Source organism: Choloepus didactylus, chromosome 7 (genome assembly GCF_015220235.1).
Source record: "Choloepus didactylus isolate mChoDid1 chromosome 7, mChoDid1.pri, whole genome shotgun sequence".
Classification (NCBI taxonomy): domain Eukaryota; kingdom Metazoa; phylum Chordata; class Mammalia; order Pilosa; family Megalonychidae; genus Choloepus; species Choloepus didactylus.
The window spans coordinates 18,548,119-18,566,784 of NC_051313.1; the positions used below are offsets into that span (position 1 = coordinate 18,548,119).

At 39.1% G+C, this 18,666-nt stretch overlaps 1 protein-coding gene and 1 pseudogene across 2 annotated transcripts in view; both read right to left on the reverse strand.

Annotated features, from left to right (window-relative positions):
• Positions 1-4,085: 4,085 nt before the first annotated feature.
• LOC119540483 lies at positions 4,086-4,329 on the reverse strand (annotated as a pseudogene).
• A 1,471-nt stretch (positions 4,330-5,800) lies between these two features.
• Positions 5,801-18,666, reverse strand: part of LAMA2 (laminin subunit alpha 2) — a 535,576-nt gene continuing 522,710 nt past the window's right edge. For both annotated transcript variants that reach the window (XM_037842983.1, XM_037842982.1), the window contains 7 exons: positions 16,582-16,694; positions 16,075-16,264; positions 13,895-14,050; positions 12,294-12,447; positions 9,721-9,851; positions 7,543-7,765; positions 5,801-6,171 (listed from right to left, as the gene is read on the reverse strand). In XM_037842983.1, coding sequence (XP_037698911.1) covers positions 6,011-6,171; positions 7,543-7,765; positions 9,721-9,851; positions 12,294-12,447; positions 13,895-14,050; positions 16,075-16,264; positions 16,582-16,694 — 1,128 coding nt within the window. In that variant the 3' untranslated portion in view covers positions 5,801-6,010. The remainder of the gene's footprint in view (positions 6,172-7,542; positions 7,766-9,720; positions 9,852-12,293; positions 12,448-13,894; positions 14,051-16,074; positions 16,265-16,581; positions 16,695-18,666) is intronic.

Consider the following 18,666-nt stretch of genomic DNA (forward strand, 5'->3'; position numbering starts at 1 on the left):
GGACATTTGGATTAGGTTGTTTGCATGGAAATGTGCCCCACCTAAATGCAGGTGATAACTCTGATGAGATATTTCCATGGAGGCATGGCCCCACACATTCAGGGTGGGCCTTGATTGGTGGAGCCATATAAATGAGCTGAAGGGCAGAGGGAACTCAGTGCATCTGAGACTGACATTTTGAAGAGGAGCTACAGCCAAGAGGGACACTTTGAAGAACTCACAGGAGCTGAGAGTAGCTGCAGCTGAGAGACAGTTTGAAGACAGCCATTGAAAGCAGACTTTTTCTCCAGAGAAGCCAAGAGAGGAAAAACATCCCAAGAGCAACTAAGAGTGACATTTTGGACGAACCTAGCCTAGAGAGGAACGTCCTGGGAAAAAGCCGTTAACCAGAACTCTGGAGCAGACACCAGCCATATGCCTTCCCAGCTAACAGGTTTTCCGGATGCCACTGGCCATCCTCCAGTGAAGGTACCCGATTGCTGATGTCTTACCTTGGACAGTTTATGGCCTTAAGACTGTAACTTTGTAACCAAATAAACCCCCTTTATAAAAGCTGATGCATTTCTGGTGTTTTGCATTCTTGCGTTTTGCATGCTGGCAGCATTAGCAAACTAGAACAGAGGCCAATAGTAGAGATGGGCACCACCTCTTTCCTCTCAGGGAAGATACACCCCCTAGGGAGTTATCGTCTGCATTTACATAGGTTCTTTGTCTCTCTGACTCTGCTATCCCCACCCTTGTCTGGGTCAGAGCTCTCGAAATGTAAATGGCTGAGGTTTTCTCCATGAGCTGCTCACGTTGAGGGAGAGACAAAGGGGCAAAAAGCCCACTTTCAGAGCCTGTCCATGCACCCCCAATTTTGCTCATCGGCCAGAGGTAACACCTGGTCTTCTGGGCTTCCCCTCTCAGTACAGATGAGTTTTTTGGTTGTTTAAGGGCAGTTGTCACTAAAAGCCTGTCTGCTTGTTGGGGATTTGTAGCTTGTATTGAGCAGTCCACATTTGGTAATTAAGACCCCAGTTGGAGCTGGACTGAGGTATATTCACTTGTTCAGAGAGTGCTACTTTCTATCACAGTGAGGTTTTGCTGTTTGGCCTGCCATTGGGGGAGGGGGCTCCCAGTGCATTTCTGCAGCTTTTACTTACAGATTTATGCTAAGATTTCAGCATTTCCTCCCAATCCAGGTTGGTGTACAATGTGTGTACAGTCACAGTTGTCCCCCAGCAGTTATTCCAGATTATTTACTGGTTGTTCTTGATTGTTTATTAGTTGTTATAGGGAACTAACTAACTTCCACTCCTCTCTATGCCACCATCTTGCCACCACTCCTTGGCATTTTAAATTAGTCTAAAACTATACTCTGTGTTTTTCTTTCCACAGAAAGCTTACTCGCTCCTCCCTTCAAATAATGGCTACTTCATCCTTTCCAATGATAAGAAATTATCTGTACCTTATCTTCTCACACTCCATAGGCAATACTTCAGGAGACAGTTATCCACCTTCAAAATATATCCAGAATCTAATTTCTCATGTCCTCCATGGCTACCACCTCTTATATCTTTAAGTGTGTGCCTGCAGCATCACTGGGCTCCTGGGAGACAATCCTCCCAAACTGACCCTTGATGAGCCCAAGGGTGAGTGAGCAGGTCTCCAAACCTCCTTTCAAGAGACTCCATTCTACTGAAAAGTTCAAGAAGTGCTGTTATCGAATAGAACATAATTTCTTGATTTATAATTGTTAAGTAGTTCTTACTCATATCCTCAAAGCACATATAAAACCAAATACTCACTTTAAGCATGTCATAATGTTCTTTCAGTTTCTCTTTCTTAAACATTTTCTAATCATTACACAAGTGATAATGCGTCACTGATCAAAAGAACTGATTGCACCGATATACATCACCCTTCAAGGAATCTGAAATGTGCTGATGTTTTAGGTATTTTTATTTTAAAATATTTTTAATGAAGAAAGGCTCACTTAAGTTATGGGCATAGATATCATGCTCACTAGGCAACTGGCATGAATACCAAACAGTGAGTGAGCCACAGACCTGTATATTAAAATTCAGGACCTAGTCTGGTGTACCCCTTCCCTTCCCTTCCCCCTGGGTCTAGGATATGTGCCAATTTTAGTCTCAAGAATTCATAAAGTGTGTGTATGTGTGTATATATATATACACACACACACATATATTTATATTTGTATCTCTCTCGATGAAACAGAGATTTAAAAAACAGATTAAACAGTTGCACCAACAATAAGTGGTTGTGAAAAAGACGACTGTAGTCTGTACTTGTGAAAATTGACTACTGTGTTTTGTTTGCATGAGTCATAGATCTCCATTTTATACACAAAATAATTCAGTAGCCCCCTAAAATCAAGAGGTTTCCAATTTGTCAAAGTAGTTTTTCCTTTCTTGTTAAGCAGGAAATCTAGAAGGGTTCTGTCATTGGGGACAATATGCTCAATCAAAGACAAAGAAAATAGTTATGATTTTTAAAACGCTAATTGAAGCTTTAAGTGTCTGGCAGTGTTCTGGTGATTTGGAGCTGGAATCTGCTATGTTCTTTATTTTCCTTCATCAGTGGTGTTCACCATGGTAACTTCAATAAAAGCCCCCTCACAAATGTTTTTCCTCTAACGTGCAAAGCACCTTCTTAAAGCAGAATGCTGACAACCTGGTAGGAGTGGGTGTTTGGAAAATAAAGGAAAAGCATTCTGTTTTTTTTTTTTTTTTTCCTTGGTTGCTGTGGGTGGCAGGAGGTGAGGAAATTATTGAGGGGATAAAGCTGAGTGAGGGAAAAATTTTGTCTTGTTTGGGGATAAAAATTATTTGCCTTCTGAGGTAGAAAATTAATTTATAATGTGCTGAGAAACTTTCCCTATAGAAAATTTCATTATTTCTGATCTTGAAATTTGGATCAGGTTTGTCTGTTCAAATTCATAGGCCACTCTGGACTTTGGGTTTTGTCTCTGAATTTGTAAGCCAAAACTCTGTTTTGGTAAATTCTGCTTGGATTTTAGAAGCAACCTTCTTGGAACTACATTGGAAAACTTCATGGGACTTTGAGTAAGCCATCAAATCTCTTTGGGTTCCCTCCAGTTCTTGCCCATAAAATATGGAGGCTATAGAAGCCCAGGAATTCTCAACAGTCTTCGCATTTTAGAATCACTTGGACTTCTTGTAGAAAATGCCAATGCCTCGGCTCTACACAAAGGTTGTAATTTAATTGGTTTGGGGTGACACCCAGACATCTGTGTGTGTGATTTTTTTTAAGTGCCCAAGATAATTCTAATGTATAACTAGGATTGAGAATCACTGTATTTAAGGATCTCAAAGGTCCTTTCCAATCCTAACATTTTAAGGCATTTACCTACAAATTGACTTCAGCAGGACTTGACTCCGATAGGAATGCTAACTAAGTGCCTTTGCTTTCAAATTTGCTGTTTCTTTCTGTGTGGGATTCAGGAAAGAAAGGCATTAGCTTTTTTTAAAAAAACAAATCCAAACAGCTTTAATAACACTAAGGCCAGGAGAATTTGGGGAGGAGAGAGTGGCAGGGGGACTGACAGTATGGAAAGGTGTGATCGTCCACCAGTTTACAGCAAGCTCAGACATGATTACAAGAATTAGGTTAAACCATATGAATTTGACTGTTTCTAGGCAAAACAAGGCTAAGAGCCCTTCCCTGCAAAGATGGCACTTCAATATGGCTCAATCTAGGGCTAGCTGGAAAACCTTTAGATTTAAAAGTAAGTCTGCACAATGTATACCAAAATATCTCAAAGAAATTGAAATGGCAAGAATAATTTATAAAAAGCTAAAACACATACCTAACCTATAAGCCTTATTATATTCTTATGTCAAGTCATCATTTGACTGGATTAGGATAGCCATTTCAGCATGCTTTTCCAATACAAACTAGAATGACTTTCATTTCCGAGTCTCCTCTGAGAAAGCAAAATTAAGGCAATGCAAATCAGAATGTCAAATAAAAGCAATTAACAAACCAAGGTGTTACATAAATTATCCCATTTATTATAGGCTAGAGATGTTTCAGATTGTGACACTTCTACTGCTGTTTCAGTTCTTCAGTCGTCTGATGGCAGACTTTGTGGTGACTGCAGAGGTGGTGGTGTAGGGCAGGGGCTCCTGCACAGTGACAGGTCCCCACAGCTCTTCTCTGCATTTTGGTTTTGCCACAGAAGCAGCAAGTGTACTTGCTGTGCTGGCTGATTTCACTTTTCTTCACTGTTTTCCTGAGGGAGGCCCCATAACGGGTCCCGTATTTACCGATGATTCAGACCTTTTTGGTGCACTTTGTCATGTTGCTGCAAACTAACTCCGAGCCCAGAGAGGAGGCAGTAGCTTTTAATTAAAGGTATTTAGCATATTTATTCCTGTTTACCTCACTCAGTAGCCCGAGTAAGCCCCCAAATTATGTCAGTGTTCAGTGCAGAAGTGATGTTTTCACTTTCAAAGCACTCTGGCTTTCAAATAGTTTTATTGCTTAAAGGCTGGACACAAGGCATTAAGTTGATTTGATATTATTTTTGTGTGAGGAAATGGTCAAGACAAAGTTCACAGTATGATTCTCTAATGACTATACAACTCTTCGGTGGTGTGGTAGACAATTTTTCTCTTTAGAACAGGGGTTCTCATCCTTGGCTCCAGATTGGGATTGTCTGAGGAGCTTTTTAACCATCCTGAAGGCTGCCCTACATCCTAAACCAAATCAGAATCACTGTGCCAGGCTTCAGTTTATTTTAAAGCTTCCCAAGTAACTCCAAAATGGAGCCAAGGTTGAGAATTATTGCTCTAAAATGAAGTTGTGTGGCCAAATTGTATTGAGCAACTGGCCCATGATAAAATGCAGACTGTGTCAGCCAACACCTTGATTAGAAACAGCACCTTCCTTCCCCTCATGGATAACATGATCAGTGTGGATTACTCTTCTTTTGTGAGGGAAGTCTCCTGTTCTTTTAAATGTCCAGCATTATTAGACCACAGCCATTTCTTCTGAAAATGGCACATGAAATGCTTTCTTCTTAAGTTGGTGAATAAAATCTAGGCTAGTTTTTTTCACAGACCCCGAAGTAGTGGGCAAAAGGAGTGCAAAATATGGATTTCTTTTTTTATAAATGCATTTTTTTAGGTTAAACTACAACAAATTACAACAAAGGTTAATGATGTGGGCCCTTTAAATTTCTACCAGAGAAATTTCTGTTCTCCAGTAGGTACAAATGCATTTTGGCATCATTGCTCTCCACTTGCCAGTAGATTGTGAGCTCCACTGCAAACTTAAAGAGCCCAAAACCTTGATACTGTAGTACAAGTGTATGCTTAATTGTCATTGTGAGACTTGGTTCTGGAATCTCCCCAAAGTCTATAACTCATTATCTAACAAGAAAATGAAGTAGTTAAGCTCTTTACCCTGTATCTGATCTGTACTCTCTACCTTCAGCATAGAAAGGTATTCACTCACATAGCTAATTTAACTCTCTAATAATGAGCCTGGATCAAGGAAACGATTTGCTAATTTTTTCACAAACATAGAGAATAAAATAGCTGATTTCCTCCCATCCAAATTCACTGTTGTTTTCAGTGGCCTGGACAGGAAGCCAAAGCCAACATATATGGAAAAGGGTGATAAAAATTATTACTTGGGTAAGTTAAAAAAAAATTGCCTTCATAAATTAAATCTGAAATCTTCTTGAGAGGACTCTGGGATGGGGCAAATTCAACAATCTATGGGTCAGCTGCCTTTTATTCTCAAAATCACACAAAACAAGCAGTTATTTAGAATGGAATAACTGGTTTAATATTCACGGACTTGAGAAAGAACGAGCTAGAATTCAGTCTGGGATCTGGATTAGCACCATTTGAATACAGGAAAGAATTCAATATATGTGCACAAATTACTTTTATTAACATACATACATAGGTAAAATATATTTGTTTCACTTGATATACTTATTTTCAGGGACACATCTCAGGGTAAAACATTTTTAGTAGTTGGCTGGGCATGATACAGGTTGAACGCCCCTCAGTTCCAGGGCCCTGGCAAAATTAACCTCCAGCGGCTTGCCCGTGCCTTTGGTGAGCCTCAGGGATCGGATACAACCTCGGAAGTGGATGTTGGTGGTCAGCCCAAACTGGTTGAGGCCAACTGGAAAATAAAAGAGAGAGGGCTTAGTTTAGAAATGGTGCTGCTATATGGTAAGAACGAATTCTCAAGGTCAGCTGTTAGCTCAAGATTATATTGGAAGGCTGTCTTATGTGAGGTTAATGACTTTTGTTCTTAGTAATTGAACTTGTGGAACAGTATCAACTCTTTTGTAGCTATGTATCATGAAATATGAAAACATCTAGTATTATATTTTTAAAAGATCAAAGACTTTGGTTTGGTATGATCTAATTTACAGTTGTGACTTAAAACTATCAAATTCTATTTAATGAAATAAAGTGGTTGATCAAAACTCTAAATACTGAATTAGGATATGGGTTTTTAAAGGTGACTTTATTACTTTTACAGTATAGAAAATATATTCCAAAAGGTTAAGTTGGTCAAAAACTCATGCAAAATTGTCTTCCTCTTATTAAGAAGCAGATCCCTTCTTCAGCAGGCTTCCTAGGGGCTAAGTAGGATACCATTTCATAAATGAGGTAGACTGTGAATGAAATAAATTATATACTTCTTGTTAACTGGGGGTGTATCCTAATTGAAGCAGAAGTAGGTGTTTTTAAAACCCAGAGGAGCTCTAAATCACTCCCTATCTCTCCTGTATCTTTTCCTCAGTCAACCATCACTGAGTATATATTCTGTTTGTTTTGTTAAGCAGAGGAGCTTTATATAAATGTGGACAAAAAGCTTCTCTCGACAAAAAGATGCAAGACCATTTCAGGAGCCTGTATTATTGCAGCATCTGTAATGGGGCACTTGGCTTACTTCTCAAGTTGGCCACTCTTGGTTATGGGCACTTTAGGTAACTCTCTGTGGTTCCCATGCTCTATTTAATGTGCTGGAGAGGAATTTTGGATGCAGATTTATTGCTTGCATTTTTTTTGTAATATAAATATAAACTCTATAATAACCTAAGGGAGAAATTAGCTACGTTTAACCCAATTATTTCCAGAACCTGAGGAAATAAGTTCCATAACATTTTATGATTCCTCTGGTATATTAATTTAAAATAATCAGAAAGAACACTGACTCCAATCCCAATTTCTGTTAAATGCCTTGTATATTTAATAAGCCAAATTCATTTCCTCTAGCCTCAATCTCCCCACAAATGAAACTTTGGGGGCTGTCATAAAAATTGAGTCCCATGTGGTTTCTATAAGTAATATGCTCATTTTATACACTGGGAATTTTAGGTAAGGTATTATTTATGGGAGCAGATTCTGGACCTAGGAAGCAAGTACACTTAAGCACACATTCTTGGGCATATATATAATATACACACACAAAAATGTAAATATTTCAAAATCGCTAACACAACAGTGCAAAGATACTCTTGCTGGAGTGGCCAGCACTCACCTGGGAAACCTCCAACAAACACTGGATCATTGGTATCAGCTGACGTTGACGCTGGGTTTGGACTTTGGGTTTCCACCCGGTTCCCATCCACTACCAGCTCAATGTGGTGTTTGACCTTGTTGGCAGTGACTTTATGCCACTGCCCATCGCACAGTCGCCCTGGGATCCCCGCATCATAGGCAGCGGTGAATCGGCCAGCACCATTGTCCACGTGGAACATCAGCTAGCAAGTAGGAAATTAAATGGTCACAGATGGTCACAGAGGGATATCATGATGGTCTGCATGGTAAAAATGATCAAGTCTCTAGGGGAGATACTGACTGGAGTAGTCTGAAGTGAACATAATTGGGCCATAATGAAAAATTAAAATATCTGACAGAAATTAAAATACAAATTTAATCACTAGGAGTCACAGGTTATGTCTTTTGCTTGTGGGCATTGTTAGGGGGAAATAGGCTAGATGTGGGAAGCTGGACATAATTTTGCTTTCAGAAAATGTGAAATCCAATTTGAGAACAGATAACAAGAAAAGGACCTAATACACACTAGGCAGAATACTTATCCTGTGCATACAGCTCTTCCTGAGTTCTTGGTGAACTTTGTAATCTTTTCAAAAGGTATTGTTTAAATTGATTCACTAACTGGGTTTACAAATTCATTTTAAAGGATGACTATTGTGTTTTTTAAAAATTTAAACTTTTGATCTTTTAACTGCATTTTTTTCCTACATGGATTCCATTTTATACACAGGGTTAAGAATTACACAAATTACTTTTAGGGGCAAGCTTCATATCAGCAGTGCCAAAGACCCTGAACTAGAAGGCCATTTACATTCCCAACAGTGAAGATGATAGATTGTAAATTCTTGTCTAAATGAGAAAAATCTGTATTTGGTAACATGGAAAGGTCCTTGAAATTGGAGATTACAGAATTCTTTTGAAGCTGATGAAGAAAGGAAACATACTGAAGCATTAAAATTGTTCCATATTGAACAATTTGGCAATATATTTGACAAAGTAAAACGAAAAAAGAAATAGGATTTTAAAACGAAGATTAAGAGTGCAAGAAAAAAGTGTAAGAAAAGTTTAACTATAAGGTGATATAAATATTAGTTAATAGTTTTACTTATGGGGTGGAGTTTGTAGTAACAGGATTTTGCATATGAAGGGGACTTGGTGAGAAATCCACATGCATTGTCAGGGAAACTTGATACACCGACATGTTCATAGTAACTGCAAGTAGAGCAGGTGATGAGAATTACATCAAACAAGATGTAGCGGAAGTGTGTTTTGAAATCTGAGAAAACTACTAAATGTTGCTTATATGTTCACCATTGATGCTTCTGGGTGGCTGGGATCTTTTTTGCTATATTTATACTGCCTTTGAGGATGGGCTGGAGACCGAAGGCAGGAGGGCAGGAAGGGAAAGTGCATATAGGTTGTTATGTAGTTTTTCTTCCTGGGATGCAATGCCACCCCTAGAATGGAAATATGAACAGAGTTGAACTATGATTCCTATTAAATAGCCAACTAGGAGACTTGTGAACTTTCTTAATTTGCTTCCTCTTTGTACTTTCTCCCTAGAGCACAAAGTGTCCACAAACAAGTCCTCTTAATGTATATAGACTGCTGTTAACAGGCAGGGACGAAAGACGTATTTTGAATTAAATCATCCACTGTGAGCCAATTGGCAAAACACTGTTATCACAAATTTCTTTTTTTTTTTGGTAATGATATCTGGACACTTTTAAATAAAAATGGAGAAACCTATATGAAGTGGGCTGAGCACCTTCATTTCTGAGAGCTGCCTACCGTGATTAGCTCAGACGACCTAAGCTCCTTCCTTTTTTTCCACTGGAATCAGTACTTTCACAGACTGTGTGTTCATAAGGAAGAGAATTACAGTGCTTTATAAGCAGCACAGCGAGCGCCTGAGGTCTAAAACTACTTGGTTTCCTATTAGCACAATTGGCTTACTGTGGAATTAGCACACAGACTAATTGTGCTGTAAATACCCATTAACTGAGATAATCCAGAAGGATGAAAAGATACAATCTAGCTTTCTCTCAACAAAGAACATAGCGAGGCTTCAATCCAAAGAACTCAGAATTGAGTTTTCTGCATATGAACAACAATTTCATGAACAGATCCAGATATCGTTTGGACTCCTTACGCTTACCTTTTCGTCAATCATTTCAATACCCATTCCATCCATTTTTTGGCTGCTGATTCCCAGAAAAACTCCAGTGGTTCTAGTCGTGCGGAATTCAAATTCTACAAGCAGGTCCAATCCTACTTTGAATCCATCAACTGCAAAATGAAGATTTGTTTTTAACTGTGGTTTAGAGGTTAGGAAATGTTATTTCAAATTTATATAATGTGATGGTTTTACTAGATTTCAAATCAGATGTTAGCCAATTATAGTGAGGATGGAAGTTACAGACTCCACATGGTCTGTATTTCCACTGTTGTATTACTTGACACTCTTTGTAGTTATTGCTTACTTTCTCAGCTGCCTTTTTTTTTTGCAAAAAGGTAAATCCTTTGAAGGCAGGGACTTTTGTCTATGTTGCTCACCATTTTATCCCTAGCATCTAGCAAAGTATCTGGCACTGTGGTGGAGGTTTAATATATATTTGCTGAATAAATGAATGAATGAACACACAATGAGGTTGACTCAAATTGTCTCACCAGCCTGGTAGAATTATGATAGAAGTCTCTGTTGGATTAAATAAAGTATTTCAGTGATTATTTAGTATAATTTTACTGGGGCACTGAAAATGATACCACAATGACCTGAAAGGGTTCAAAAAGTTCCCAAACATTTTATTTATAAAGAGAGGAATTACAAGTACTATCTGAATGGGAAGATTCTGGAACAGAAATAGACTTCTCAAGTTCATCCAGTTCAGTCTTTCCTTTATACTTCTCCATATCTGGTTCATTCATTTTATTTACTCTATTAACAAATATTTAAGACATGCCTCTGAGAAACAAAGTGATTTGTTAAGGTCCATACTAGACCCCATCAATTGCATGGAGTACTAGGAAAGAACTCACAACAACTTTCTTCATGTCTTCTAGTTGTCAGGCAATAGAAAAAATAAAAGCTATGTGTAACCACAATCATCTCCAAAGAAGGGTGGAACTTGTTATATGAAGGGCTCTTTGTTCTCCTGAGAACCTTGATGGATTTGGAATGGTAAAGGTGGATTTAGAACAGATTTTAAGAGTAAAGAGTAGAAGAAATTGAATTGCTCTACAATATAAAGCAGAAAGACTTTGTTTCTGTTTTCCAAAGAAGGAGAAGAAAGGGCTGACATAAGGCAGTTTAGCTGGGGATAGAGGGTTAACAGGCTATGGAAAACCCCAGTGATAGGGTAGCTGCAAAGCTTTTAAAAACAAAGATGTTCAAGGTTTAAATAGGTTATATGTTTTCAGTGAAGTAACCTATCCTCAGATCATCCAAGACTCATGTAAATTGTATTACACTGTGTATTTAAAGGGTGATGGAGTTGTTGGACATTGGTGAAGTGGCTGATTTTCTGGTGTAGTTAGATACAGAACCTGCAGAGCCCAGGCAGGGTGGCAAGTCAATCCACGAACTATCGAAGCTGAAGAGTGTCATCAAATTTGACCAAGAGAATGTAAGCTCCCTGTGAAGTGCAGGTATCTTGGGGAAGAATTTGGACTTCCACAGTGCATGGAATTTGGAGTTCAACATAACCCCCAATATTTTGATATTTAACATCTCCTGTGGGTTTTCTGTTTTCTACTTTTGCCTGGGTTTGGTTTTTTAGCCATACTCTCTGTGGGAGGGTCTTGTGCTTACTTCCATCTTCCACAACTTATTTTCTAAATCCTAGTTCAAATGTCACTTCTGCCATGAGATCTTTCTTGATTTCCTCAACTGAAATTAATCTTTCTTCTAAGTATTCACAGAAGTTTGCTTGTATGTCTTTTATAGTTTTATATTTCAATTATGATCTTTGAGGATCTTACTGATTTATTCCAAACAAAGGAATGACAACTTATTTACTTCTCTCTTCCCCATAATAACTTGCCTGTAGGTGCTATTATGTTTTTAATGAATGCATGCAGGTGTCTATGACAACTACATGACTAAAAAGTCCATCTTAAAGTATGTTAATGTCATAGTTTTTGGTTTTTATGTAGAGCCTATTCCTTACTTTCCTTTCCATATTATATATTCACTGTCAGTGATTCAGACCTGCATTAGAAATGTTCACTGGGAAAGATGAAGGGGATACTTAGAAAGCCAGGGAAAGGCGACAGTGATCATCACCAGTGACATGTAATGGGCACCAGTATATGTGTGCTGTATGGGAGGGTCATGAAATGGAGCCTGCAAAGAATTGAAGAGGAAGAAAGAAAACTGGTATCTCATATCTAGAAAGATAGACAGGGAAAACTGAAAAATGAATAAAATACATAGTGTAAACATATAGGCTCTGTTGCAGAATTATACTTATTTTGTTGTTAGTGATCTCCAATGATGGAGATGGGTTAACTCAAGTAGGCTTTTACTTTATTTCTTCTCTCAGTTCTAATCAGAATCAGCTACAATAACTTTTAAAAGGCATTTTTACTACCTCTATAAGTTTTCATTTCTGGGTGAAATTAGAAGATCCTGGGTTAGTACACCATGGACTTTTATTTTTTTGGCACAAGCAAGAAGTTATTATTTGAATCTGGCTAATATTCAACAGAAAGGAAATGGAAGAGCCTCACCTGCTTTGGCAAAGCCTGTTCCATCAAAGTATGTCCCGTTCTGAGCATCTGCAAAACATGTCCCAACATGGAAGCTGGAGGTTGGCTTTTCAAGATCAGCTGGGGCCTCTGCCATCTGCAGATTCCTGATGCAGCCAGCAATGCTGTAGGTCACCTAAATGTTCAGGTCAGAAGAAACAAATAGAAGGCTCGTATAGACCTTTGCCTTTCTGGGGCAGGCAATCATTTGTGGGTTGCTCTATGCTTGTAATCCCTTGTCAGTTGTCTCAGGGGCACCTCAAAGGCTGCCTGGGTCTGTGCCATCACCCCAAGCTTCACAACCTGGGGTGTCATTGCCTTTCAACTAGGACGTATCTATCTAGCCGGAATATGATTGTTCTGATTGTGGGTGGTTCCCAGGTCTCTAACAGGACCACTAGTTTGACAGAGCTATTAGCCCTGTATAGGGGTCTTAACTTTTAGTTAGCCTCTCATGTTCCTAATTTCATGTTTTATGAATAGTTTATTAATGTTACTATATATACATTTTGTCATAATCTATGTTCAAATTCTATGTTCAAAAGATGATTGGGTTCGGTCCAGTGCTTCTTCCTTTTGAAAATCTAATGAAAGCAGTGAACTCTGCCCTACAAAAATGCAAATACACGTAAAACTTGAAACTTCGCATGGAACATTTATGGTTCAGGGACTCTGGCCGTAAATCAGTCATACCCTGCTCCATTATACTTCATTTGTTTCTAGCAACTCAAGTTCATCACTTTTTCCCCTCTCACTTCAAAGATTCTCACTTTCAATAGGCCTAGGCAGCACATCCAATAGTTATAAAAGAAAAGTAACGCTGAATGCTGAGAATTGCAACTATCATGGGCAACTGTCTTTGATGAAGGGACAAATCTGTATGTGTCACCTCAAGTTTGAATTTGAGTATAGGAAAGTGTCACATTTGTCTGTAGTGAGTTCTCTGCAAGCACTGATCTGCTGTGTTTCTCAGGATAATGGTTTCCAAGGCAAACCAGAAAGCAATGGTCTGACAACAGATTATTTTGTGAATATTGATTCACAAAATTGTGGGAAATTTTAAGTTCTGAATCCAATATTGGATAACTGTAATCTAAATACTGCATCTCTCGATATTCTCTAACTCTCCAGTCCTAAACAGCAGTGACAGCACAATCATCATCATCTTCCTTGTTGTGCTGAGCTTTTTATATTAAAAAAATACAATTCCAAGCCCTTTAACCTCATTTAAATCTTACAGCAACTCTATTCGTTTGGTATTATTATCACCTTTTCTTACAAATGAGGGGGTTCTGTCAAAGAAAGGTTAAGTAACTTGATGTATGTCACACAGCTAGTCAAAAGTGAAACAGATATTCAAACTGAGGGAATCTGGCTGCAGGGTCCGTTCTTTGCTCTGTGATATTGCTGCGTAGAGTCAAATCTATCTAGAAACCCTTAGAAAAGAACATTTCACTTCTTAGAGAAGAACATTTCCTATTCACTAAGTGACCATGGGTGAATGTGATCTAATAATTCAAAATACACACATAAACAAGTAACAGCCAGTTATTCAGGCAACAAAGAAACAATCAGACACTTACCGGACCAATTCTTTGGGTCATGTAGTTAATGGGCAGCCCCCCAACATACAGCATTCCCACAACATCCAGGATATCAGCTTTCTTGGGACTAACGGTTCTGTTGAAGGCATCATCCACATAAAGAATTCCCTCTTGCTTCATTCGCATAATCTTAATCTATGAAAAGAAGAGGAATTGTTAATGCCAATCTTGGATGGTTTCAAGCAGCATAGAGAACAAGGCATACACTTTATGATATCCCCAAAGGAAAGGGAAATAACTTATATTGAGTGTCTAGTATGAGCTAAGCCCCTGATAAAAGTTGAATTAGATGTATTTTACATAATATTTCAAACACTGTCCTCTCCCTGACTATCACCTCCAAAGGAGTACAGAATTCTCCTGGGTAAGTTTCAGACTGAAGACTCTTCTACAGGTTGACAAGCGTGCTTCTGTACCAAGAGGGAGACACGTTGTAAGGAACCTTGCCTACTAATAGCACTGTCATGAATTTAGTGGGCTGCAAAACTAATGTCCAGTTTTAAAAGTGTATTAGTTTGATTGAGCAAAGCCTGGGCTAACCCACTCAATTTCAGATGTGCTGAACACTCTGCCTAACAGGCCCCTCTCACACAGAATGCAAGGAAAAGCAGCATATCCAGGCTGCACAAACATTTCTGTAGCAGCTGATCAGTATGAAGTCAGGGGGGAAGGTGGGACGGTGACCGATGCTGAACTGACAGCAGTGGGGTGAATCACCTTCATGGGGGGAGTGAAGTAAGAGTGTGAAGACAGGCTTTACTACAAGAATTCAGACTCTGAATTTAAGAAAATGAGTGTGTAGGCCTGTCAAATGCTAGAGTACAATGATTGTTTAAAAATGAATCTAGATTGGATGGATTGTATGGTATGTGAATAAAACTGTTAAAAATGAATCTAGAGTAAATTAAGACTAGAGTTATATAAGATCTTACTTTACACATATCTATTCTGGTTTGGGAAGTAATTTTTAAAAACCTTCAAAAATAAAATCCTTCCTTAATTTGGCTGACTATAGTATTTAAGTTTCCTTTCTTAATCTCAGCCTCATTGTAACCCAACAATGCTTTTTTATTTCAATCTTATGTTTATTACTCTGCTAGCCAGAGATGAGAATAAACACTTAATGAGACCTTCTTCATAAGGATTGGCGTTTGCTAGTCATTAGCTTCCAAGCAAACGCAAAGATATGAAGATTCCATTTATCTCCAAGGTAAAAAATTGGGTGACTTTGCATTTTTTTTTTTTCAGATTCTTTGACTTTCTATTTGATGACAAGTCAAAGTAAGTTAATATATCAAATCCAACAGCTGATGATACCCTACTCTGAAAACTGAACACTTTATTGGTCTACATGGGGAAGCATTACTTAACAGGCTATCACAGGTGCAGAGACAAATTCTGAGTTTTTGTTTCAATCAGGCAGTATATTAACTATTTGCAGTCATGCCAGAGACGACAGTAAGCTGGTAAATGAGCCTTCTGTGCCCATAACAGCACCAGTTTCTGGATGTGAGGCCAACATTTTAAAAGTTGTTCCAAATAACTGTTGATGGAAATGAAACCTTAGAGTCCTTTGAACATGACGTAGCAGAGATTCCCAGACACTTGCTTTCACACCCTGGTATGGGATGGGGGTGAGGGTAAAAGTCTTGGGGGCCCACCTTCATGTTGCCAACATTTAATTCTGTCAAATATTATTTCATCAAAGAGAGGGCTTTTTAGCACCTTAAAGGTAGGGAAATAGACTCAGAATAAATATTATTCCTTTAAATGGAATAAACAGAGCTTTATGATCAACACAATCCATTGCCCTGTATTTCTCACTAAAAGCAATGGCAAAGTCTTCGACTGCCTGGCCCCAGTTTGTGGACAGATGCCTGGGAACCCCAGCTTTATTTATCAGTGATGGAACCCTGTAATACCTTGATAAGGCAATAAATGGTCAAATATAAACCTAGCCAGTTCCCATCACATTTTCCAGGGTTGCGGCAGTTATATAAAGCACTTGCTTTACTTTTAGCCTCTTCCCCATTCCAGCAGGAACACCAGAGTCAGTGTTGGCACTGGCAAACTAAGACCGGCACCAGGGCAAGGTGGACGGGGCCACCAGCACCCGATCCCCTCATCTGAGGTCACTGCCAACATCCAGGGACTAATACCTTGTGCCACTGGCCGTCGTTGATTTTGATGGGGATCATGGTTTTGGTGTCACCACTTCCCAAGTCATAGCTGAAGTAAGGAAATCCATTTCTCAGCTGAACTGTAGCAAAATCAGCATGATTGATCCGAGCCATGTAAAAAAGCAGGCCTGATTCAGCTTCAGTTCGCACTTCAAATTCAATTGTGAGGCTGTGAAAGAAAACCATACAAAACTAAAAGAGAAAACCAAAGCATCCTTATTCTAAGATTAAGTGACATCAGATCATGGGCACATTTCCATGGAAGTAGCACAAACCTTCTCAGACATGAGGGCTCTCCAGGTCCACTGATTGCCTAACCTGGGCTCCTCAGGCTCCAAAAAACAGAATTCTACTCTTTACTGCACTCAGTGAATATAGAATAAAACCTCAATGATTAATAAATGTAGTTGATTAAACCTGATTGAATGCAAATACTCAGTGCTTCCATTTAACAGTTCTTGTTCAATACCTCAGAATAATACATACCGGTTTTTAACTTTGGTGTCATCAAATGCAATTGCAATGTGACTGTTTTTCGAAAGCCCAAATTGCTTGCTCCCCAGCAAAAGAGCTGGTTCTGATTCTGCAGCACAAGGACCCTGTAAAACATCAAGGGGGTGGGGGTGGGGGAGAGAAATGGACACTGTTCTTTAAAAACATAATGCTGGTAGCTGATTGTTTCTTATATATTAGCAAGGTGTCCTTGTATTGTCTTATTTAAGTTCCCTGAGGAAAAAAATTGCCTCTTTTTCATCTCTGGATTCTACTACATCATAGGTAATTATTATTAAATGCTCATTGAATGGGAATCAGTTTTCTTATATTGCATCTGGGATGAACAAATGAATGTCCTCAAGACATATTTATCGATTAAACAGTGTTTTCGTTATCCTCTAAGGAAAAATATTGCTTATATTTCTGAGGAGACTGGAATTTCCTTTCCACTTTTGCTTCACTTACGAAGAGTTTTTACTCTTAGAAGATTGCCACCAGGAAAATGACAAGCTAACTACACAGGAGGTGATAAGAGTAGAAAAAGGTTTCCCTTCTTGCTCTCTCCATTGCCATCCCCTGCTATATTAATTTTCCTTGAAAATTATTGGTCTGCCAGAAAGTATCTGTGAATTTAGACTTCAAGATGGTGTATCTAAACCTGCAAGTCAGCCCATTCAGGACCTTAGCCAGTTGCTAGGCAACCCAGCACATTTTTAAATGTAACCCACCGTACACCATCTCAACTGCCACTGTTCAAAGATTAGCATCGTAGGGGGGTTAAGAGGGAGAGCTAGGCTCAGGATGGGCTCGACAGTAGAGCTACTTGTGCAATTGCTTTATTTAAAGCTCTGCTGTCGCCATCGTAAAATTCAGAATGATTTTTGAACAAGAGGCCTTGCATTTAGATTTTGCACTGGGCCCTGCAAGGTACACCTGGCTAGGTGGACCATATTTGGCTACTGTGACCTTCAACTCAACAGATAATCAAGTCTACTCAAATCATCAAGGCCACAATCCCCTTCCCGCTTCTCTATTTTCACAAGACAAGCTCCCGGCACAGGTTGCTCAGGAAGTCTTTTTGAATGCACAGTGCATGAGAAAATAAATAGCCCGCACACTCTGATCAACACAGCTGTTTTTCAAATGTTAAGATGTTAAGATGCACTTAACAGCAGCCCCGGGCAGCTTCTTTGATGTGGACTGTTCTACCCGAACAGTGTACCTCAGTTTACCTCGGGTGTGACTCAGCAGTGCACAGGGAATTTTTACTCCATGAGGAAAAGCCTTATTCTCTTTTCTCTCAAGCCTAATCAAACGGAGCATTCTGCCACAGCAGGTAAGAGGCTTTGAGTATTTTGAAATGCTAAACATTGGTCTTTGTGCAAGTATTTCCCTTCTTGGTTCCCAGGAGATGGTCAGTTATAAAAAGCAGAATGTGGTTGGACATGCAAAAGCCCAGCAGGTAGGACAGGAAAATGCTGCCCATTCGCACAGCTGAACAGCCTCCCTTGGACTGAACAAGCAGCACCTACTGCCTGCAAATAGCACCAAGACGTAAAAGGCTTTGGTAGTTTCAGGTCTCAGCAGTCAATGGTGCTATTAATAGGATGGGGGAACATTATCTCATGATATTTCCTGTACAGAGGCTCATGTGACAAACAATAAGTAGCCTGTAGTCCTCTGCAGAAATCTCTAAGAGAATCCTACCTGCTCTGAGTCCACTGGGGTCAGAATTCCACTAAAACATCTCTAAACTCTAAGCTCTGACAATTGAGAGATTGAAAAGGTCAATGCTGAGGAATTATGGCACAATAATGTGTAGCCTAAAAGAAAGCCCTCAGCAGGTTATTTCCATATTATTCTTACCATTGCAGCCACTTGTGCAGTTACTATCTGTAAATGTTACAGTACAATGACTTTTCTAATATAATTTTCAAAATTTTCAAGGTGGCAGTTCCAAAGTACAGGTTTCATATTGGTGGCTGCTAGATGCTCTGGAGAGCTTTTGTTTTTATATGTCACGTCATGGCCAAACATCACTATCGCCTCCTTGCTGGCTGCAAGGGTGGACAGGTA